We start from the raw sequence: 23,577 nt of genomic DNA, 5'->3' as shown, positions 1-23,577 counted from the left end.
GTCGGTCGGGAGCCAAAGCTCTTTGCTCTAGTCTTAGCTGTGTCAGTGACTCCCTGCGTGGCTTTCGCTGGGCCTCCATCTACCCACCAGGAAAGTGAGAGGGTTTTTGGATGGCTCTCCTTAATTTCCAGATTGACTTAAACTCATTTCCTTGTCAGACTTCCTCCACGGCTTGCCCCTGATTCACCAGCCACTCCCTTCCTTAGCAGTAACTTGGCTGTGTTCTGGACCCTCAGGTTTCAACTACCCTGAGATTGTCTGGAATCAACTGTGTGGGACAAGAAGCTACATCCAGTCCCTGAACAACAGGCTGAGGACTTGTTTCTTGGGCATAGAGTCAGTAATCCTTTTACTGGCTCTCCACTTAGGCAGAGCTTGCTACCTCCCGTAAAGACGTAAACCTGAGGCTTAGAGACAGGACCTGGCTGCTCTGTCTGCCTTTGGCCTTGTTCTGTACCGATCTACCCAAATCAGATTGTTTTAAAAACCAAATCTGTCTAAGCATGATGCAGTAGAAGGGAGCACTGGAAGTTTGGGATCTGGTGCTGGCTGTGCACCTTGGGCTAGTATCTGCCCCTCTCTGGCTCAGTCTTCCCTGATAAACAAGGGGTCTGTCACATGGTCTGCAAGGACCCTGTGTCTTTGGTATCGTTAACAATAGTAATAACAATCATAATTGTTTCCTTACTTTGACCAACAAGGCCCTGCCACAGCAGGCCCTGTCTACCCAAAGCAGCAGACTTGCCATTGACCTACCTCAGGGCCTTTGCACTTGCTGTTTCTAACGCCAGTAACACTGACCACCTCCATTTTCTGCATAGTCGTTCTTCAGATCTCCACTGAAATTTCACTTAGGAAGTTTATATCCTTATGGCACACGTTGACTTTGTTATACTTCAGTGTTTATATAGTTCTTTGATATCTGCGTCTCTTATTCTTTAATGCATGTAAATGGCAGGAGGGCTGGAAATCTATCCTGTTCCCTAGCATCTGGCACATAGTAGGTGCCCAGAAATTTGTGGAATGAATGGATGATCTCATTTAATGCAACAATCATGTGAGGTTGGCACATTGTGTTCCTCTTTAGTCAGGAGACAGAGACTCAGAGAGTGACACTCGTAGGGTCACACAGTGAGTGGGTGGTGCCAGAATTTGAACCCAGTCTGTCTCTGACTCCAAAGCCTGAACTTCCACCTCACTGCCGTCTCCTTGCAGGATCTTCTGCTCTGAGGAAGTGCTACAGCTCTGACCCACGAGGCCTGGAAAGAGAGGACCTTTAGGCTGGGTGTACAGGGTGGGGGCGTGGTCTCGTCCGGCTCAGTTTCTCTCTAGCCGCTGGCAGACTCGGGGTGGACTTGCCCCCCTCTGATAGGCCCATGGCACATCGGCTACAGATACGACTGCTGACATGGGACGTGAAGGACACGCTGCTCCGGCTGCGCCAGCCCGTGGGAGAAGAATATGCCACCAAGGCCCGGGCCCACGGGCTGGAGGTGGAGGCCGCCACTCTGGGACGCGCCTTCAGGCAGGCCTACAGGACTCAGAGCCACAGCTTCCCCAACTACGGCCTGAGCCAAGGCCTCACCTCCCGCCGGTGGTGGCTGGATGTGGTCTCACAGACCTTCCACCTCGCGGGCGTTCCAGATGCCCAGGCTGTGGCCCCCATCGCTGAGCAGCTATACGAGGACTTCTGTAAGCCCGGCACCTGGCAGGTGTTGGAGGGGGCCGAGGCCACCCTGAGAGGGTGCCGAAAACGAGGTCTGAGGCTGGCGGTGGTCTCCAACTTCGACCAGCGACTGGAGGGCATCCTGAGGGGGTTGGGCCTGCGGGAACACTTTGACTTTGTGCTGACTTCTGAGGCTGCCGGCTGGCCCAAGCCTGACCCGCGGATTTTCCACGAGGCTTTGCGGCTTGCTCGAGTGGACCCGGCAGTAGCAGCCCATATTGGGGACAGTTATCACTGTGATTATAAGGGGTCACAGGCTGTAGGTATGCACAGCTTCCTGGTGGTTGGCCCAGAGCCTTTGGACCCTGCAGTCAAGGGTTCTATACCCCAAGAATGCCTCCTCCCCTCATTGTCCCATCTCCTGCCTGCCCTTGACCGCCTGCAGGGCTCACCTCTGGAACTTTGAGTCTGATGAGGGAAGTGGCTCCAGCAAACTCTGGAGCTTGAGAGCGCCTTCCTTCCTGAGATCTGGCCTTTGCCCTTCTCCTTCTGGCGTCCAAATGCGCTCTGACTATAAAGCTGTGAAAACGGCCCTTTGAGCCCTGCTTCTCGCCTCTGCCGTGGTTTATTTATCACACCTGTGTCTTTCCCACCCTCCTCGCCTACAAGATTCACTGAGGGCCCAATGACCTTCAGAATCAGGCACATTCAAACTTTGTTTTAGCAGCAGGGCCCTCCCTTGTTATGGGAGATCTTACTAGAGCCCTAATACATAAAACAGCAAAAGCAAGAAACTTTTAGGATTGAAACAGGTTCTAGAGACCCACAGTCGGGCTCTGAAGGCTGTTCAAGTCCCCCTGGGAAGCAGGAGATCAGAGGAACTTAGTTTGGAAAACTTAATTTGGAGAGCTAAGCTATGCTGTAGGATATGTCCTCTAGGACCATATAGTATAAGCAAGGTTTCAGACAAGGAGCACCCCAGTTACATCACGAGAAGAAACATCATTCATGCTGGCCATATTTTAGTCCTTTACACGCATGTATAACCCTCAGAGCTACCTAATGGGCAGAGGTAGTGGGACCCGCACTTTATAAGTGGGAAACAGATTTGGAAGTGAAGGATCCTGCCTGAGGCCACAGCTCGTGTGGGAGAGCCCGGGTTCCAATCTAGGAGTGCTGGACTCCAAAGCCCTTGGATTGAGCACTGACTTGCAAGGAGAGAGCTGTGTCCTTGAGACAGTGCAGTGGAGATCCTGGGAGACCAAGGAAGGTGTTCTACAGGAGGCCAGTTTTGAAGGGCACCCCGGTCATAGGTGTTAGCATGAAGGTAGGAGAGCACAGGGAACAGGGACCGGGGCTTGAGGTCGCAGGTGTAGGACACATGGGGGAAATGACTGGAGACCCAAGAAGCAGGCTGGGTTGTGAAAATTCCATATCACTTCCTGCCTCTCCCCTCTTCACACTCCTGTCCTCTCACACCTGCTTGGTGTTTACCAGACTCTTCTATTCCTTGCCTACTGCCAGGCACATACACGGTGTTGTGTTCTGGTGCCAACAGCCAGGGAGGGCCCAGAGTGGCCCCGAACTGCGGTGACATTCAGTGGGCAGAGGAATAAGATGCATTCCTGGCAGGAGGGCCATGAACTGCAGACTGAGGGTGCCTGAGTTAGATGGGCAGTTTGGGGAGCAAGGCATAAGGGGGGCCTTCAGGTGCCGAGTAAAAAGATGGTCTTTGACCCAGCTTTCTGGGCAGAGACTGTGCCCACGTGAGGACAGGGAGGCTCTTCTCAGACTAGGCCATACTTCCAGGTCTCTCTTCCTTGGGTTTGGTGCAAAGCCCAGGTGACATTAATTCCTAAGTAGCGGGCAGTGGGGATGTGGGTTGTGATCTGTGCTGTCACAGCTGCAAGGGCCTCAGAAGTCATCTCAACCAAAAAAGCTGCCATTCGGTCTGTGGGCTGGATTTGATCTACCCAGTGTTTGGAGTAAATTATTGAGCAAACTGAAGAGCGGGGAGGGCTCTGACACTGATCTTTGAGCCCAGGGGCCTGAAGTTGTAGGTAAGATTGCCTTTGTTCCTAGATAAAACAGGAATGGTGAGGACCACTGTTGTAACGTGACCTCAGAGAGCAGGAAGGGGCTTGCCCTGGTTCCAGCAATGCAGGGCCCAGGACCGTCTTAAGGCTCGTCTGGCTGGGTGTGCTGCGCTGGGCGGGCGGAAGAGGGTGAGGAAGGGCTCTCTTTTCTAGCCGTTGCATCTCTTAAGATGTGAGCTAACACTTGGGGGATTTGTGCGATCACCCACAGAGGACATGGAAGACACTCAACCTTTTACAATCTTTACTAACATACATGTTCCCTACGTGGGGCCCTCCTACTCCGTTAGCTGTGTGGGGCCTGAAGGCCTCACCCCAGGTCGCCCTGCGGTGCGTCTCGAAAGACTCTACCACACACCCAGGCACCTTTCCATCCAGCCGTTCGCTCGCCAAATATTTATTGCACAACCAGTAGGCACCGGACCCTGTGCTGGATGCCAGACATGACGCAGTGAACAAGATGCCCTCAGAGGGGCAAATGCCTGGTGGATTTGGGAGCCCAAGGCCCAGGGGGTAGCAGGCTCCCCACAGATAGCCAGCAGGTCCCCGCTGAAGCCAGACCTGAAACAGGACAGACCCTTCCCCCTCCGCAAGCAGCCCCCTGGGCAGGGGCAACATTTGGGGAAGAGACCGCTGGGTAGGAACACGGCCTGGAGGCGTGGCAGGGGCTAGACTGGGGCTCCTGGTGGCCGCGGGTCAGCGTACGATGGAAATGGTCTGGTCGGCCACCGCGAAGACTGGGAAGAGGGGCCCCGAGAAGGGCGCGCGGTGGGCGTGGAGCACCGTGCCCGAGGCCGGCTCGTAGAAGAGCAGTTCCTGCGCCTGCAAGTCTAGAAGCACGCCCAGCTGGCTGGGGCAGCGCAGCAGCCCCAGGGGCTCGTGCTGCCCGTCGTGTGAGAAACGGAACTCCTGGTCGTAGCGGGAGAAGACCCAGGAGAAGGTGTTGTGGCCCAGACGAGAGTCACTGCCGGAGCCCTTGCGGGGCAGCTGGCCCAGGGCCACACCCACCTTATAGGCGCAGCTGTTCTGGACGTTCACCATCCAGATGTGCAGCCCAGCCTGGAAGGACGTGGCCGCGAGGGCATTGGGCCAGTGGTCAAAGCGCTCTGGGGCATCTGCACAGGCCTTGGACTTTTTGGCGTTGAAGGTCAGGCTCCTTCGATCATCTGACAGTTGCAGGAAGGGGCTGACGGTCCTCTCATCGATACGCACGTCCTCCGTGCCTGCCAGGAAGAAGTCTCCGAGTCACCCAAGGCCCACCCTCAGCCCTAACCCAACCCTATCAGGCTGCAAAGGGCTTCCTCCCTACTCCCTGGCAGTGCGCTACCTCGCACAAGCCACTTCCTCTCTCTGAGCCCCAGTCGCCTCATCTGTAAAATGGGAATCAGTCGGACTTATCACAAGGTGGGCGTGAGGATCTGAAGTGCCGAGCATTTGTAAGTGCTCACCAGGTTGTGGCCGTGATGATAGTTCTTACTAGTCTGAGACCCTCATGTGTAAATTGGAAAGAGGGCCCAGAGGGAAGCAAGTTGCCCAAAGTCACACACCTAGTTGGTGGCAGGGCAGAATGAAGACCTGGCATTTTGTTCCCATATCCAGCAGCCAGCACTGATCAGAGAGCATTCCCGTTGAGCCTCTCTGCGGCCCCCAGATGGGATCTGTCCCTGGGGCACGGCCCCTGGGAGCTAGGAAGCATCAGATCTGTACTTTGCAACAACTCACGAAATGGGACTGCTGGCAAATCAGGCACTCTCTGATAAGAGAATCCAGAGAGGACGAGCTAGAGCTTAAACTCAACATTGAAGGCTGACACACAAGGGAGGAGGGCTACAAATTGAGGAACAAGTCAACCCATGACCCTAACCTCTCTGTGAATTGTGCAAACACTCCAACCAGGGGCACAGAAGCTGCCACCTAGCTTGGGGGGTGCTGCTTGGAGAACTTCCGCACTGAGTGGGCATCCCTGCAGGGAGAAGGGCGGGCCGCATTCAGCCCCATGGCCTTAGCACGCAGCACGGTGCCAGGCCACAGCTGGCCTGAGTCAGTGTCTGGTGAGGGAGTAAGTGAGGCAAACCTAGGCAGCTCAATTCTCACTCCACATGCCCTCCAGCACTTGTACCTTCTTAAAGAGAAACTCGGTTTCCAAGAAATAATACCAAGCTGTCCCATTCGAGCAGGACAGAGCTGGGACTTACACGAACCGGATTTTTCTTAGAGCCCTCAGAGCAGTTTGGTCTGGACATAGGAAGGACCCAGCTGCCCCAAGCCTGTCCAGCACCTTGGCTTTACGAATGACAAGCCTCATCTAGTGTCACTGTTTGCTTTAGCTGCCGTGCCAAATGTTCTGCTCCCCGGTGTGACCCAGCAGCACACCCCAGCCAGCCACCCAGTTGTTCCCATTGGCGCTGGGCCCTAACAGTTCCTAACCTGAGAGGGACCCAAGAACCGCTGTCACCCAGAGCTGGGTAAGGAGTGGGCTCCGAATGCACTTCTCATTGAAGTTTAACTTGTCCGACTCCTGGGGATCCAAAATGCCCTCTGCCTCCTCGGTCCTTGTGGAGGGGAGAAAAACAAAACAAAAAACAGGTTCAGGAAGGTTCTGGAAATGGATCTGGATCCATATAGGATGATGGGAAAGGGACAGGAGTAAAATCATCTTCCCATGAGGGTGACACCAAGATTGGCAGCCAGGCCCCACACAAGAGCCCCCTAAAAGGAGGCCTGAGCCAAACAGGAAGCTGGGCTTTCCCCTTGTGCACCCCCTCCAGGGGCTTTAATTCCAGTGAGGCAGACAATTTCCAGGGAGGTAAATACTTGGTGCCAGTATTAGAACTTGGAGTTGGTCCCCTCTGTGGGAGAAACAACCTGCTGGGTCTCTAAGTTAGCAGCAGAGCAGGGACGGGACCTGAGCCACTCATGCACTAGCTCCCCCCCCCCCCCGTCCTATGTGGTGATAACCCTGCCTCCTTCCAAAACCTACTGGTTCAGTAAGAAGGTACAGCCACTCCTCTGCTCTTAAAATGCAAATATCCTTGAGGGATCCCACAAGAAGGGACTATCAATTATCATCCGAACCATAAATTGGTTCCAGTGCTTTGCTCCCAATAGTCACCTCTCCTCAGCTCACAGGGGCACTAGGTTGGGCTGGAGGAAATATAGGAACAGAAGATGCCTAGGAGGGGAGAATGACCATTTATTAAGTATCCAGTTCCCTCTATTCTCGCGTAATCTTTGCTATAACCTGGAAGAGGGCTGTTATCCCATTTGACAGGAAAGAAAAGAGATTCAAAGAAAGCACTCAGCTAAAAAGGGGAGCTGCGTTCAAGTCCTGACTCCAGGCAAAAACAGAACAAATCCAGCCTGGCATCCAGGCACTGTTAAACGTAATTTTCCCCTTGATTTAAAATGAAAATGATCAAAGCGGTATAGGGCAAAATAAGGGTTTGCCAAGGAGCTTTGCAGATCTCTGAACTGGGTTCTGAGAGCACACTCTTCCCTAATTTCCTGACTCTGCCCATAATGAAGGAGCAGGGAGAGAGAGTGGGTCACATCTCATGGATGCAAGCCCTTTGCAAGACTGCCAGTGGCTGGCCTGGATTGGGAAGTGCAAGGTGAACAGAGCCCTAGAAACGCTGAGAGCAGGCTCTGGTAACAAAGGCTCTTTGTGGTCAGGACAAGAGAGGGTCTGTTGCCACTTTCTTGAAGCACTGCATCTGGGGTTGGAGGAGCCCCAGCCATCAGGCGGGGAGAAAAGAGGAACGTATGTTGGCAGTGCTGAGTCAAGCCAAGGCAAATCTGAGGCCAGTTGCAGACGCTAGAGTCTAGACAACCAGCTGGTCCAGCACCTCATGGTTCAGAAGGGAAAACTCGTGGGGATGCCTGGGTGGCTCAGTCGGGTAAGCATCTGCCTTCGGCTCAGGTTATGATCCCAGAGCCCTGGGATTGAATCCTCCATCTAGCTCCCTGCTTGGCAGGGAAGCCTGCTTCTCCCTCTGCCTGCCGCTCCCCCTGCTTGTGCTCTCACTCTTGCTCTCTCTGACAATTAAAATCTTTTTTTTTTTAAGTATTTTGCCGTTATTGTTATTTTTAAAGGCTAAGGAATAAATTTCAGATTAAATCAGGAATTCCAGATGGATCAGGAAACAAAAAACATAAAACAAAAACCACACCAAACACCGTTAAGAACTTTGCAGGCACAACTGGCAACATTTGAATATGGACTGTGTATTAGATAATAGTATCACATCAACAGTAATTTCCTGAGCTTAATAGTGACACTATAGTTATGTAAGAGATGGTCTTTGTTCTTGAAAGAAAGATGCTGAAGTATTTAGACCTAAAAAGTCTCACTTTCTGCAACTTACTCTCAAATAGGGTAGAAAACAGTTAGTGCCACATATTCATTTGTTAAATAGAAAGGAAGGAAGAGACAAACAGACCAAGAAAGAGAGCAGATGTGGCAAAATACTAACAATTAGAATTTCTAGGTGAAACTCCTTATACTATTTTCCAATTTTTCTCTACATTTGAAACATACCAAAATACCAAAATTTAAAAAAAATTTTTAAAGATTAAGTTTTTTTTTTTTTTCAAAAACCAGAACAGCTTAAAATTGAAAACAGGATGGTTTTAGAGGAAGATGAAGAAGATAAAGGAGAAAGAGAAGACTAGCAGAAGTGTGGAAAGATTAAGAGGGGAAAAGTAGGAATAAGCCAAGCCTTTAAAGGAAATCGTAAAATAAAGCTGGGGTCATCCACACCAGGGGAGCCTTCACAGACTTGCCAAAGAGTGAGGTAAATCTATACATACTGACACGGAGAGATTCCAAGAGAGCCTGATAAGTTATAGAACAGCAAGCAGTAAAACAATCCCTAGTGTGTTAAAATATATATATATATTTTTAGAGGTCGACAAGTCCAATCATACTCTCCCGTGACCCTGTTTACATAGGGAAGTCCCACAAGATACATCACTGACTGTTAAAGCTGATCACCTCCAGGGAATGGGATTGGGAAGGGAATGGGGGAAAAAAAATTCTCCTAAATTATCTCTACACCCAGTGTGGCGCTTGAACTCACAAACCTGAGACCAAGAGTCACATGCTCTACCCACTGAGCCAGCCAGGCGCCCCAAGACATTTTAAATTTTCAGTGGTTTTTATACTGATGGCATTGTTTTCTCTTTCTCCCATGCACATGTATTACTGTTGAAATTTAAGTATAAAAACAGCTAAGAAGAATGGGCTGTGCTCCCCAGATATAGCTCTGAAATCTCTCACAGAAGCTGCAAGAATTTAATTTCTTTGCCTGGCAAATTACATCCTCTTGGCCACTTCCTCGGGCTCTTGGCTCCCAGCCTCTCAGGACCTGGGAGAGCCTGGTGAAGTGCTTTTAATACTGCTTCATTAAAATGCAAACTGTGAGCGGTGGTAATGCACACCTAGGTTTCAAAGATTCTTTTCTCAGGGAAAGGGGGACTGAGGCAGAGAAAAGGGTGATGGGACAGGTGTGGGGTGTGGGTCTGCACCCCAGCTATGGGTCGTAGGCAAGTCCCTGCCCTTCTTTGAGCCTCGGTATTTTCATCTGTAGATGGTGGGGGGGGGGTGTAAAACACTCCAACAGGGGACTGGAGATTTTGTAGCAGGATAACATTCAGAAAGCCCTTGGCAAGCCTCCCATTGCTAAGTGTTTCTTTTTTTTTTTTAAAGATTTTATTAATTTATTTGACAGAGAGAAAGATCACAAGTAGGCGGAGAGTCAGGCAGAAAGAGAGGAGGAAGCAGGCTCCCGCTGAGCAAAGAGCCCGATGCGGGGCTCGATCCCAGGACACTGAGATCATGACCTGAGCCGAAGGCAGTGGCTTAATCCACTGAGCCACCCAGGCGCCCCGCTAAGTGTTTCTTTTATGACCCCGGCCCAGGGATCTAAACCAGGTCTCCAAGTTAGGTGCAGGAAGACCCCCGTTCATGGCTCTGGGACAGGCGCGCAGCCAGACGGCACACAGTGGGCTTTCTCCCCAGACCAGCAGAGCCTGAATGCCACAGACTAGTTACAGGCCTGCGGGCAACAGTCTGCACGTCTGCCCAGGCAAATGACGGAGCCATACTCACCTCTCAAAAATCTCCTGCTCCTTCTGCTGTAAGAAAAGAAAACAGAATCAGGCTGGGGACCAGGAATTCAGCAGGAAGTCAAAACTTAAGTATGTTCGACTGGCAAGGAGGGTGCCATGTGGGCAATCTCTGGGACAAAGCATTCTGTTCCTGCTTTAAGACCCCAAGCAAAGCTCTCTGGGCTCTTCACACAGCTCTCACTGCACACTGAGAATGGATTGCCTGGATCACTGGCTCCCATACCCCGGGGCATCCTGCGGTTCCCTCACAGGACCCCGTATTTACCAACTCCTTGCCACCCCCGCAGACTGCCAGCTCTGGGATGGCTGGGACGCTTACTGATTCTTCTCCTGGGACCGTCCCAGTTTGGGACAGAATGTGCTCTGACGCGGAAGCTGTGGGACCTGGTGAAGGCACAATCTAGGGCAGCGATGGAAACTGCTCTACTTGAATGGCAGAACAGCTCTGTTGTTCCACATTCTGATTTCTCTGCTGGCATATTTCCTCACACATCAGACTGTCCCATTAAAACCGCAAGCATCTGCATCTCTATAGAAAGTACTCTGCAGTACTTATCTCTATAGAAAGTATGACCCACGGTCGTTTCTGGGCAGTCCAATTAGGGATCCCCGGGCTTTTCCCTTCCTCTGCTTCTTAGCCCTGTCTCTAGCTCCCCACTTCCTTCAATGTAGTGGCTCCTCTTTACCTGTCAGGCACCAGCTTCAAAGGTACTTCATTCAGGAAGCTGCCCCTCACCCCTGCCACCTACAAGCCTGGACTGCGGGGTCTCTGTCTCCCAGTGATGTCTTCTGCCAGAACACATAACTCTCCGCTATCAGTTTAGGTATTCCTCTGCTTCGGAAGGCTGTGAGGCGCTAACAGCTGTATCCTGTCACCCCACCCCAGGGCACAATGGCTCATAGTAGACACTTAGCAAATATTTACTCACTATTGAAAGAATGGTTAGCAGGTGCCCCCCCCCAAAAAAAATCCATTTAGTTTTATTTCCCTTTTTATTTCCTTGCCTCATCCCTGCTCTGAATTATCCTTATCTACCCAGTTCCTACCAATACACATTCTGGATGTTTTAGACTTTGGGGTGTCTGGTCCACTGGCTGTGTCCTCACTCCTGCCTGACTTACAATCAGCTGGAGGTCATCCAGATGGGTGAGCATGGCCACCAGGCTGGTCCGGATGCTGTCGAGCTTCTGCAGCGCCTCAGTCCAGTGGACTCGCTGTGTCAGGATGCTCTGGTGGGCCCGCTCCTCTTCACCATGCACCTGTTCCAGCAACCGCTGCTCCTCGCTCTCACACAAACTCCTCACCACACCTAGCCTCTGGATGACCAGTTCCCGCGCCGCGCTGGCCGTGCTCTGGTGAGGGATAACACAGGGAATCGGGTCCTAGCCAAGCCCCAGTCAAGATTAAGAGGATCTGGGCTCAGTAGGAAGGAGTGCTGGGATTGATTAGCCATGTCTGGCACAGGCACAGTCGTGGAAGGAACAGTGCTTACGCCATTCCAGCCTTAAGAGTTCCCAAATATGGAAGAGAGGAAAAAATGAAATGGGAGGAAACCAGAGAGGGAAACAAACCATAAGAGACTCTTAATCTCAGGAGACAAACTGAGGGTTGCTGGAGTGGAGGGTGGTGGGAGGGATGCGGTGGCTGGATGATGGACATTGTGGAGGGAATGTGCTATGGTGAGTGCTGTGAATTGTGTGAGACTGATGAATCACAGACCTGTACCCCTGGGGCAAATAACACATTATCTGTTAATTAAAAAAAAAAAAGAAGTTATACCTTCTCAAAAAAAAAAAAAAAAAAGAAAAAGAAAATAAAAAGAGGAGAGTTCCCAAATATGGTTTAGGGTAAAGAAATGTGAGATTCAGACAACCAGGTCATATCTTAGATTTAGGATCACAGAATGGAAGAGCTGGGCACGGTCTAGGGACCAACTAGAACTAATTATTTCATAGTCGAGAATACCAAGGCCAAGGGATCAAGGTCAGAGAATTAGAGAATTACAGAGTGAAAGGCCCTACAAAGTCTTCCCCATCAATAGGATCCATGCCAACAGTAGTCCAGTCAATATTCTGATTATGTCTGAATGAAAAAAATCTTCTTTCCTAAATCTGTCCATTCCAATGGCTTCCGTGGTAGACTTCTTATTCATGCCAGAGGTATGCCATCCCCTCTGGGTTAGCTAACATGGCTCTCCTAGTAGTCAGCACAGGGTCTAGCACACAGGAGGTCCTCAAACAGTCACTGAATGACTGAGGGGAAAGTTTCCCTCTGATCAAGTCAAAAATCTCTTGGTAGCGCTCATAGGCCAAGTCAGGGACAGAGCTGGGACTAGAACCCAGCTGTTTGGACTCTCAGTGCAACACGATTCTCTTTCCCCCAGTGCCATCTGACAATTGATCCTCCCCAAATGTCGCATGAAACACCTGCAGTCTTGCCAGACAAGGGAGAGGTAGAGCAGTCTCTTTCGTGCCGAATGTTGAGGAGAGTCAACAGCTTTCTTTGTGCCCTGCCCGTGCAGACCCACTCTGTACAGTGAAGGGGGTAATGACCCCTGCTTTACAGAAGAAACTGAGACCCATGATTTGCCCAGGGGACAGGAAGAGAGTGAACCTAAGTGGCCTCAGTGAACCCACGACTTAGTTCTGACTCCAACTTCAGTGTTCCCTGAGCCAACATAAAACACGAGTTAGGAAGTTAGGCTTTATTTTTTTTAAGATTTTATTTATTTATTTGAGAGAGAGAGAGAGAGAGAGAGAGACAGTGCATGGCCCGGAGGGGCAAAGGGAGAGGAACAAGCAGGCTCCCCACCTAGCAGGGAACCAGACATGGAACTCCATCCCAGGACCCTAAGAGCATGATCTCAGCCGAAGGCAGAGGCTTAACCCACTGAGCCACCCAGGCGCCCCAGGAAGTTAGGCTTTAGAGACAGACAGTGCCTAGATTTAAACCTTAACCGATCCACTTACTCTCCGTAGGATGCTGAACACTAATCTTCCCTATGCCTCAGTTTTCTAATCTGCTAAATGAGGGTAATGATAGTACCTACCTTATGAGATTATTGTAGAAGATTAAATGAGTTAATATATACAAAGTAAACAGAACAAAGCCCAGCACAGAAGTGTTCAACAACATTAGCTATTGTTCTCTCTATCCCACCTTGCTGCTCGCCCACAGGGGTGGGTGTCCATAGCCATGTCTGTACTACGTCTGTGAGCAGGACCAAGAACAGACGCCGCCCCAAGATGCAGCAGACACTCTTTCACTAGAAGACTGTAATCAATTTCAACACATTTCTCGACTCATTCCTGGTAAAGCGCGACAGAGTAAAAAAAAATTTCCTTTTCCAAAGATATGCCAGAATAAACTAAACAGTATCCTAAAACAAAGCACAGAAATGCTGGAAAAATAGCCCAAAGCATCCTTTTAAAAGTCAAGCTGCTCTGGCAGCTAAGTAAAGGAAATCCCCTGGAGTCCAAATGTGGAAAGGAAACTGAAAACCGGTGTAATCCAGAACTCAGACTCTATTGCCCTGAATGCAGCTTGGCATTTATTTTAGAATTTTACACTCCTCTAAACTTAAGAGCCCAGTAAAGACAGAATTATATGGAAAAATAGACAAATCTACAGCATGATATGAAATTATAAATGCTCCCTGCCAACGTTCAGTAAATATGGTAGATAAAAAAATTAGTAAGTATGGAAAAGATCTGAATGTGAAACATTTACATAAAGTGACCATGCTTTAGGGTATAGAGCAAGTCTCAACAAATTTCAAACAACTGATATGCAGACCTACAATGAAATTAAGTTAGAAATTACTGGAAAAAAAAAACAATGATAATTTAAAAATACATTTAAATACATTTGGAGATTTAAAAACCTATTTCCAATAACACATAGTAAAATAACAAATCATCATGGACATTTAAAAATACTTATAACTGAATGAATATATCGTATCACATTTGTGATGGAAATATACGGCTTAAATGCTGACCTTGAGAAAGAAGACAGTCTACATTTAATAGACTGTGTTTAGCCGAGGGAGTTAAATAACAATGGCATATATCTCCACCCCCAAAAAAATCGGAAGGAAAAAAATTATGAAGATAAGAGGAATGGATGCCTAAGTGTGACTTGGTGGCTCAGTGGGTTAGGCATCTGCCTTCCCTCTGCCACTCCCCCTGCTTGTGCTTTCTCTCTGTCAAGTAAATAGTAAATAAATAAAATTAAAAAAAAAAAAAAGAGGAAAGGACACCTGGGTGGCTCAGTCAATTAAGTGTCTGCCTTCAACTTGGGTCCTGCATCAGCTCCTTGCTTAGTGGAGAGCCTGCTTCTCCCTCTACCTGCCACTGCCCTTGCTCGTGCTCTCTCTGTCTCTTTCTCTGACAAATAAATAAATAAAATCTTTAAAAAAAAGATAAGAGGAAATAATAATGAGTTTTTTTTTTTAAGGCTGTCTGAGTTGGAAGAACATGTGACTTGATCTTGGTGTTGTGAGTTCGAGCCCCTTGGTATAGAGATCACTAGAAAAAAATAAACTTTAAAAAGAGATACAAAAGAGAGGATCAACATACTAAAAGCTGGTTCTTTGAAAAGACTAACAAAATAGACAAGCTAGTGGCAACTTTAATCAAGATTAAGAAAAACTTAGGGGGGCACCTGGGTGGCTTAGTTGGTTAAGCTTCTGCCTTTGGTTCAGGTCATAATCTTAGGGTCCTGGGATCGAGCCCCACCTCAGGCTCCCTGCTCAGCGGGGAGCCTGCTTCTCCCTCTCTCTCCTCCCCCACTCCCCACTTGTACTTTCTCTCTCTCTTAAATAAATATCTAAAAAAAAAAGATTAAGAACAACGTTATGCCATTAACTTTAAAAATAGACAAAATACATAATTTATCTGAAAAAAATTACTAAAACCAAAGAAAAAGAAAGAACCCTTTAGTCATGGTGGGAAATGAATCAGTAGTTAAAATTCACCTGCAAAGGGGTGCCTGGGTGGGTAAAGCCTCTGCCTTCGGCTCGGGTCATGATCCCAGGGTCCTGGGATTGAGCCCCTCATCGGGCTCTCTGCTCAGCGGGGAGCCTGCTTCCTCCTCTCTCTCTGCCTGCCTCTCTGCCTACTTGTGATCTTTCTGTCAAATAAAGAAATAAAATCTTAAAAAAAAAAATTCACCTGCAAAAATAACACCATCCCAGCTAGTTTCACAGGAGGTGTCACCAATTATTCAAGGCACAGATAATTCCAGTCTTAACACAAACACCTCCAGTGGAAACAGAGAGCTCCCAACTCATTGAATAAGATTTATAGAACCTCAATACCAAAATCTGATAAAGACTACGCAAAATATGAAATTCATACGCTAATCTCACTCTTGAGTATAGACACAAAAATCCTGAAACACACACCCAAAACCCCAAACTAAGATTAGCAATCCGACCTTAGAAATTTTGTATAAGGGTAACATAAGGGGAAGGAGAGGAGGGAGCTCAGTGTTAAGAAGGTAGCACGAGGGACCCTTACAATGGAACTGTTCTCTATCTTGGCTGTGGGAGACATCACACGAATTTACATGAGATAAATCTGCACAGAACTAAATACACACACACACACAGAGACGAGTGCAGGTTAAATTGCTGAAATGTGCATAAGGTGGGTTGTACGGATGTCGATGTCCTGGCTATGATACTGTACTATACAGTTAGGTAACCTGTAATCATTAGGGGAACCTGGACAAAGGGCCCCGGGGATATGGCTCTATGATCATTTCTTACAACTATATGTGAATCTACAATTACCTCAAAATTTAAAGTGAAAAAAAAAAAAAAACCTTATGATCAAGCTTACTAGAAGGAATTCAAGATGGTTTAGCATGTATTAATGTATTGTCATGTTTGGCAATTGATTGATGGGGAATAAAGCATATCTATAAACTGACCAATGGCATCATTAAGAGCCTGCAGCAAACATGATAAATAATGGAAAATAGAAGCAATCAGAAGAGAACTTACACAAGCTCTGCCCATCACCTACCCATGTATCTGCACGTGCGCCCCTACACTCTGCCTTCCGTTTCAGCGCGTGAATGCCCAGGCTCTTAACTCCAGTTACCTCTTCATTTCCCCCTTTCTCCTTCACCATTAATTGTCTCCTCTCTACCAGACGATGCCTACCAGCATACACAGAATAATTTCTCCCATCTTAAAAATACCTTCTTGATCCAATACCATCCCCCCCGACTATCATCCCATTTCTCAGCTCCTTTCTTACAGCAGAGCTCCTCAAGTGTTGGCTGTGCCAACTCTTGCGAATTACTCTTCTGTTCTCTCTGAAACCCACTCGGATCAGACTTCCACTCCACCACTCTACAAGACACTCCCTCCATCATAATCTCCACTGATGAACCTGTTTTTCAATCCAATGGCCCACTCTCATTTCTCACCTTACTTAACCTCTGCAATGTTTGACACCCCACCTCCCTGAAACCTCTTATGTGGACGCAACATCTTAGCTTGACTCCTATCTCATTCATTGCGCCTTCTTGGTCGACTTTGCTGATTCCTCCTATCTTCATCTTCCTCTTCCTCTTTTTAATTTCAATGTGGGGCTCCAGCTCATGACCTTCAGCTCAAGAGTCCTAGGCTCCTCCAACTGAGCCAGCCAGGCACCCTCCTTCTATCCTTCTATCTTCTTAATGGTTAACCGTGCTCTGGAGCTCCGTCCTTGGATACCTGCTTTTTTATCTATACTTAATCACTTAGTGATCTCATCCCTTCCTGTGGCTTTCAGTTTATATCACTCATTTATACACTCAAGGAATCTGTCTTCAGCCTAGCCCTCTCCCAACTTACACAGCCACCTCTTCAACATCTTCCCTTGGATATCTAACAGGCGTCTCAACTTTAACACATCCACATCTGAACACCTAATCTCCCCTGTCAACCATCACTCTACATGTGGTCTTACCCCACCTTGGTAAATGGCTACCTCATCCTTCCAGTTCTCAGATCAAGGCATTTTAAGAAAAAAAAAAAAAAAAAGTTAATGGTTATCCTGCCCCCCTTCCTATACCTTTCTCTCTTGCCTACATCCAATCCATCAGCAAATTCTGCTGTTTCTCCCTTCAGAACAAACACAGAATCCAGACACTTCTCACCATCACTCATGTCTAAACCACTCTTGTCTTTCACCTGGGTTATGACACCAGCTTACTAATCATTCTCCCTGCTTTTACCTATGGTCACTTCTCAACATAGTAGCTAGTCTTCCTTTTAATTTTTAATTTTTTAAATTTTTATTTATTTTTAAAGACTTTATTTTATTTATACGGCAGGGAGAGAGGGAGAGATAGTGAAAGGGCTAGCTGGTAGAGAGAGAGGGAGAAGCAGGTCCCCACTGAGCAAGGAGTCTGATGCGGGTTCAATCTCAAGACCCTGGGATCATGACCTGAATCGAAGGCAGACGTTTAATTGACTGAGGCACCCAGGTGCCCCACTGTGTTCCTTTTTAATCTTAAGTCATATCATCTTACTGTGCACAGAAATTTCGAAAGACTTCCGACTTTACCTAAACTAAACGCAAAGCCCCTGTATGGCCAGCGAGGATACTATGCAGCTCCCCCCATACCCTGCCTCTCAGACGGACGTCACCTCCTGCTGCTTTCTTTCACTCTGCCTCCAGCTCAGAGGCCCCCTTGCTGCTCCTCCAATGTGCCAGGTGCACTCCTACCTTCGGGCTTTTGCACTTGCCATTCCCTCTTTCTAGAACTCTCCCTCAGATATCTGGTCCGTTCCCTCACCTTCTGTAAATTTTGTGCAAATATCAACCCTTACTTAGGTCATTCCCAATCACAGCGTATGCAATTACAAACCCCGTTCCCAACAAGCATGTCCCCCTTCCTGTGCTGAACTTCTCCATAAAACCTTCGACCTTCTGACATAGCATGTATTTAATTATTGGCCTTCCCCTACCCAACCACCTGCCCCGGCTAACGATGTAAGTTTCAGGAAAACAGGAATTTCCATATGTTTTGTTCACTGTGGAATCTCGAGCACAGAGCACAATGGTGCTTGGTATGTGGTGGGTGCTCACAGACGTTAAACGGCGAAACACTGTGAGTGTACCCTTTGAAGTCTGCATCTGCTACCCTTACTTCTTTTGATATTGTACTGGGGCCATAGCCAGCACCATCAAGGTGAGAAAATAAAAAGGATGAAGGAAAAGAGAGAGAGAGGGAGGAATGGTCATGCTAAGAGATGCAGGACTGAGCACAGAAGAGCTGCCTGGCCTCCTGGCAGCTTCTTCTTTCCTTCAGGTTCTTAGAGGCTTCTGTATCCTGCCAAGAAATTCCCTGTTTTTGCGCAAGCTAGTTCAACTGGGTTTCATTCTACACAATCAAAAGAACCTTGACTAAGACCGTGCCAAGCCTGCACCATTGTCCATGCTGGGGAAGGAAGGATGGCATGTCCTGAAAGAAATCCACAGTCCCGACCCGTGAGGGGCATAGCTGAGAGTGAGGAGGTGGCAGTGGCAGTGGGGTCAATTAGATAAAGGATCGGCAGAGGGGGGTCGCAGAAGGAGCACTGGCCTAGGAGTCAGAAGATCCAGGCCCTGGATCTGACTCTGGCAGGAGGTTGTGGACCCGGGGCAAGTCAGTTAACCTCTAGGTGACCCATATCCCCATCTGTCAATAGGACTGTAACTGCCACCTACTGCATAAAGATTGTTGTAAAGAACACTCCACGTCCAAGTCCAGAGGTTATTTTCTAATTTAGGGGCTGACGACTACATACTCAGATGGTGGAAGAATGCTACCCTTCCTGATCCTTTACCCCAAAAAAGTCCTTTTCCAGCAGTATTTGCCCCCAGTGTGGTCCCAGGAATCGTCTTCTCTGCCCAGATGGTAAGAGCACAGCTCAGAGAGATGGGAAACCGACCTTCCCGGGCATCCAGCTTTGCTAGTAGCAAGCACAGTGAGTCTGTGAGGTTGGGAAGGGATCCCAGACTGGTCCACACTCTGGAGGCTGGAGTCTTATCCTAGGAGGAGTCCGGAGCATAGGAGAAGAAGAACTACCTACCACCGCTCTCTGGTTCTTCTCTGGCAGGACCTCGGCGACATACTTGGTGATGCTGGCACTCAGAATCTGCAGCCTCTCACACTGGTCCACGATCCTGTTCTGCAATGCAAAGGACACCCATGGTGTCTGGTTCCATGTTGATCCATCCTCTCCATCCCACCATCCCAGTGATCTCCCCCCTCTTATCCCACCTCAGCCACTTGCACCCAGGGTCACATCCCAGACCTTGCTATTACTGAGAACTATAGCACTCTCAAATTCTTCATTTAAGGGGCCCACACCCTGCCACTTCTATCCTTCCAGATGACTAACTCTAGATTCCCCAGTCCAACCATCCTTCAGCTCAGCTGAGGCCACCCAAACGTTAGTCTTACCACTTTTCTTTGTTTTTTTTTTTTTTTTTTAATTTTCATTTATTTATTTGGCAGACAGAGATCACAAGTAGGCAGAGAGAGAGAGAGAGGAGGAGGAAGCAGGCTCCCTGCTGAGCAGAGAGGCCGATGCAGGGCTTGATCCCAGGACCCTGAGATCATGACCTGAGCTGAAGGCAGAGGCTTAACCCACTGAGCCACCCAGGCGCCTCTAGTCTTACCACTTTTCAATGTCCATCACCCACTCTGTGGCTTCAGTTCCCTCCTTCTCCTAAAATCCGTGATCCATCACCATAATCACTTTCCTGCACATGCTCTCAGCGTTCCTTCTGACCCAGCTCCCTGGCTTCCCACACCTCAGCAGAAGAACATGGCTTCTCAAACTGCCCTTCCCTAAGATGTCCCCATTCTTTAGCAATCATCAACCTCCTTACCCCAACCCCACACCCTGGGATTACTCTCCAAGCCGGCATGTATCTAATCCCTCAGTGAGTCCTATCAGCCCTGACTCGGCAGTTCCTCTCTTTTCCTCTCTCTCTCTCTCCTCTGGCCACTTCTGGTCACCTCTACTCCTATTATTCTGCCCAGACAGCCATTATCTCTCACAGGAGAGAAATTAGGTCCAGTCACGTCCCTGCTCCACACCCTCCAATGGCTCTCCAGCACACTCACAGTGAGATCAAGCATCCCACTTTACCCAACAAGGCCCTGTCTGATGGGACTCTGCCTACTGTGCCAATGTCACCTCCTAGCACTCTCCACACTGGCCTTCTTTCTGTCCCATAAACACACCAAACTTTTTCTGACAACAGTGTCTCTGCACCTGCTGCTTCCTAGGCAGCCAGCAGTCTCCTGATATATAAAGGGGTATAGCCACTTATATGCAAGTCCCCTCCCCCACTCCATTCAGGGTCACCTCCTCAGAAGCCCTTCCTGACCACCCTCACAGCCCATTCCCTTACTTTGCTTATTTTTCTTTCTTGCATTTATCACACCTCTGCCTGTATCTTCTGGGTGTGTTTCCTTGTTTTGTATATTTCCCCGTATGGCTTGAACACGAGCACCATGACTTTGACTTGTTCGCTATGGGCCACTACCTAGAAGAAAGTTTCTTCTACACATAGAGGCCCTGGATAAATATTTGCTGAATGAATGAACATCCACTTCTGGGACCACAAGAGGTGCCACGGTTCACATCTGCCAGAGCTGGGTGCGTTCCCCCAGGGGAGCAGGGGAGACTTTTAGAAATGAAAACACTGAAGCCCCCAGAGAGGTGACTTGCCAGGCGCCTGCTTTTCTACTCCATTTCTCCAGGAGCTTGAACATGACTCCTTCCTAGCCAACAGCTCCTCCATGGCTTCCCCTCAGAGCTCTGCCCCGGTTCCGTCTGCCAAAAGGCAGCTGGGCTCCTCTTCTAGGAGACCCTTGCATATCCTTCCTGCCCCACAGTCAGGAATTCCATCTGATGCTTCTCTGCTCCAAATACTGAGTAAAAGAACGGAGCTGCTTCGAGGAAGCTGTGATCAGCACACACCAGAGTATGAAGGAAACCCAGTGTAACTTAGAAAAAGCAACAGGACAAGAACCATGAAGGTAAGAGAGAAGTTGTGAATGCTAACCATCTTTCCCTGGGGCAAAATTTCTTTGCCACTAGAGGGATGACAGAAGGAGTATGTAAATGTCATAAGATACTCAAAATTGGAGAAAGAAGAGAAGTAAAGAAATTCCTCCCTCCACGCAAAGAGGTGAACATACTTAGGACCTCAGTAGGGTTCCGGGAAGACACCCTGGACAGAGGCATTCCGAATCAAGCACCTGCCCCGACACCCTGCCCCAGCCTTCATGCCCTTCCACCACTAGGATTCTGCTCTGGTGGCAACTTTTTTTTTTTTTTTTTTAAGTTTTTATTGCATTCTCACACCCATTCGCACCACTTCCTCCCTCCGCTGAACCAAGAGGTGGTTTTGTCTGACCAAGTTAATGATTCCTTTGATCCAGTTCCTGAATATTAGAATCCTTGGAGGAGTGATCGGTCTGCTCTGGGCCTCAGTTTCCTCATCTGTAAAATGGAGGTAGGCTATCACTTCCAAAGTTTGGTCCGAATGGAGTGAGATGATGGACGTTGAAGTGCTATGGCACTTGCAAAGTTTCCACCATTACGCAAGTTTATCACATCACATTATCTGAGCCTATTTTCCTCACTACTATGGATGATGGGTAGCGGTGACAGGTAGGACCAGCCAGGAGCTTTCGGGTGTGTCACTGAGTAAGCGAATCCCTCCTGGCCAGTCAGCTAGGTGTGTTTATTACCCTGCAGTCTGAGTCCCCAGGGAGAGCCCTCAGGCCTCACAGGTGGGCAGAGCACTCGGGTAAGGTTGGGCAAACCAAGCGGCTTAATCAAATTGCAAGGAAATCCCCAGGGACCGCAACTAGGATGGAAGGAGGGACGAAGACGCAGGGTAACTTGGACTCCCCAGTGTCAGATCAGGGGCAGGTGGTGATGAAGGTGACAGCTTGGAGGTAACTGGAGTGGAGGTGAGGAGGAACTCTACGGGAAGAGATCTAACAAGAACCTCTTGAGATCCACCCCACCCCCTCCGTTTACCCAGGTCGAGCCAGTTTGGAGTATAGTCAAGGCCAACCCCGAAAGGGAAAAGAAATCACCTCACCGGGAAACCTGAAGGGTGGACGGGGGGAGGGGCTTTGAGCCCAGGGGCTGAGGAGGGAGGAGGGCCGGGCTTTATCTCAGGTCAGCTTCCACCCGGGCGGGACTTGCAGCAGCCTATGTCCCAAGGCCAGGCCTGGCTCTCACCCCTCAACAGATGCAACGGAGGAAGAGTGGGCAGCTGGATCCGCCACTATGTGGTAGACTACAGAGCATTTCCCCCATTATCTTGGGTCTCTCGCACAACCACCCCAATAAGTGCGCGCTATTATTGCCCTACAGATGAGGGCGCTGAGGTTCTGAGACTTACGAGACTCCGAGCGAGGTGGGGAGGAGGCGGGATTCGAACTCACGTCCCCACGACTCCAAAGGCCCCACCCTTAACTGCCTACTTCCACGGCCAGCACCCCCGCGGGGCCTGGGCCCCGGACCTGCCGCCGAGTCCCCGCCGGGTCCCCTTCGGCGCTCCGCCACGGCGTCCCCTCCCTTCAAGAGCCTCCGCTCTCCTCCCCCCGCCCCGCCTTCCGGCGCCCCCGCCGGCTCACCCGCAGCTCTTCCGCGCGCTCCTCCGCCCGGCGGATGCGGTGGCCCCGGCAGCGGCCGCTGGGCCCCGCGCAGGCAGCGCACACGGGCCGTCGCTCGGAGCAGCAGAACCAGCTCAGAGCCTGGCCGTGCTCGGGGCACAGCGGCCCGGACGGCGGCCCCGCGCTCTCCGCAGACATGGCCGAGCGCCCCGCGCCGCGCGCTCCACCTGCCGCAGGTGACTACAGGGCGGGGCCTCCGCGACCCCGCCCCCGGGCCCGGGCAGGCGGCGGGGCGCGCTGGCCACCCCGGCTTCCTGCCCGCCTGCCCTCGCTGTCGCCGGGTGGGCGCTCGCCGGGACTCCCGCGCGGGGTCCGCCCGCCTCAGCCAGCTCTGTGATTTTTCTGCTGAATTAAGTCGCCATGTATGCGTGTTAGTTTTAGGACAACCGTAAAACTCCGAGTATTAATGTGACCGTAGCAAACTTAATTGAGCACTTATTAAGCGCCAGACTTTTGGTAAGCGCCTTAAAGCGTTTTATGATGGGCTACAACAGCCCTTTTTTGACAGGCAGCTCTCGACGAGTAGCTTGCAGATAGGTTCTGGTGTTAGGCTGCCTGGGCTCAAATCCCTGCTCACAGGCAGCTCACCCTCAGTGGCCTCAGCTGTAAAATGGGGATAGCGTCGGTACCTGCCCCCACAGACTTGTGCTGTGACTTAAATGATTAAACAGGACCCGGAGCACACACAGCGGCTGCAATTGCTGAGCGTCTGTTAATAACGCACGGAAAGTACTAGTATGATCCCCGTTTTTATGGAGGTTAAGAAACTTGCAGGGAGTCACAGTTGCTAATTGACAGCAATGAGGTTGGAATTCAGGCAGCTTGATTTATAGCTAATATGGTTAATATTTTTTAATTGCATATTAAGGTCCAGTGAGGAACATCTGTATTAGGCTGATTTCCCCTAAGTATTTACAGCCAAATTTTCCTCATTTGAAACTTTTTTAATAACGAGTATTGATTAAAAAACCTAATGCATGTTTATTGAA

At 49.5% G+C, this 23,577-nt stretch overlaps 2 protein-coding genes across 3 annotated transcripts in view; one reads left to right on the top strand and one right to left on the bottom strand.

Annotated features, from left to right (window-relative positions):
- The window catches only part of HDHD3 (haloacid dehalogenase like hydrolase domain containing 3), a 169,322-nt gene that overhangs the window by 860 nt on the left and 144,885 nt on the right, over positions 1-23,577 (top strand). The window contains exon 2 of the mRNA XM_082697023.1: positions 1,216-2,265. Within this exon, the coding sequence (XP_082553149.1) occupies positions 1,377-2,132 (756 nt within the window). The 5' untranslated portion in view covers positions 1,216-1,376 and the 3' untranslated portion in view covers positions 2,133-2,265. The remainder of the gene's footprint in view (positions 1-1,215; positions 2,266-23,577) is intronic.
- BSPRY (B-box and SPRY domain containing) lies at positions 3,992-22,768 on the bottom strand. 2 transcript variants are annotated; one of them, XM_082697006.1, is made up of 6 exons: positions 22,550-22,768; positions 18,969-19,067; positions 11,014-11,244; positions 9,872-9,897; positions 6,190-6,314; positions 3,992-4,985 (listed from the first exon to the last, which is right to left on the bottom strand). In XM_082697006.1, the coding sequence occupies exons 1-6, from the start codon at positions 22,724-22,726 to the stop codon at positions 4,459-4,461; spliced, it is 1,185 nt and encodes a 394-aa protein (XP_082553132.1). In that variant the 5' UTR covers positions 22,727-22,768; the 3' UTR covers positions 3,992-4,458. The 2 variants fall into 2 exon arrangements, with proteins under 2 accessions (XP_082553132.1, XP_082553133.1); XM_082697007.1 differs by having other exon boundaries at positions 9,872-9,894.

The sequence above is a fragment of the Mustela nivalis genome (assembly GCF_964662115.1).
Source record: "Mustela nivalis genome assembly, chromosome: 13".
In the NCBI taxonomy this organism is placed as follows: Eukaryota; Metazoa; Chordata; class Mammalia; order Carnivora; family Mustelidae; genus Mustela; species Mustela nivalis.
This window is presented reverse-complemented; position numbering and strand designations above follow the sequence as displayed.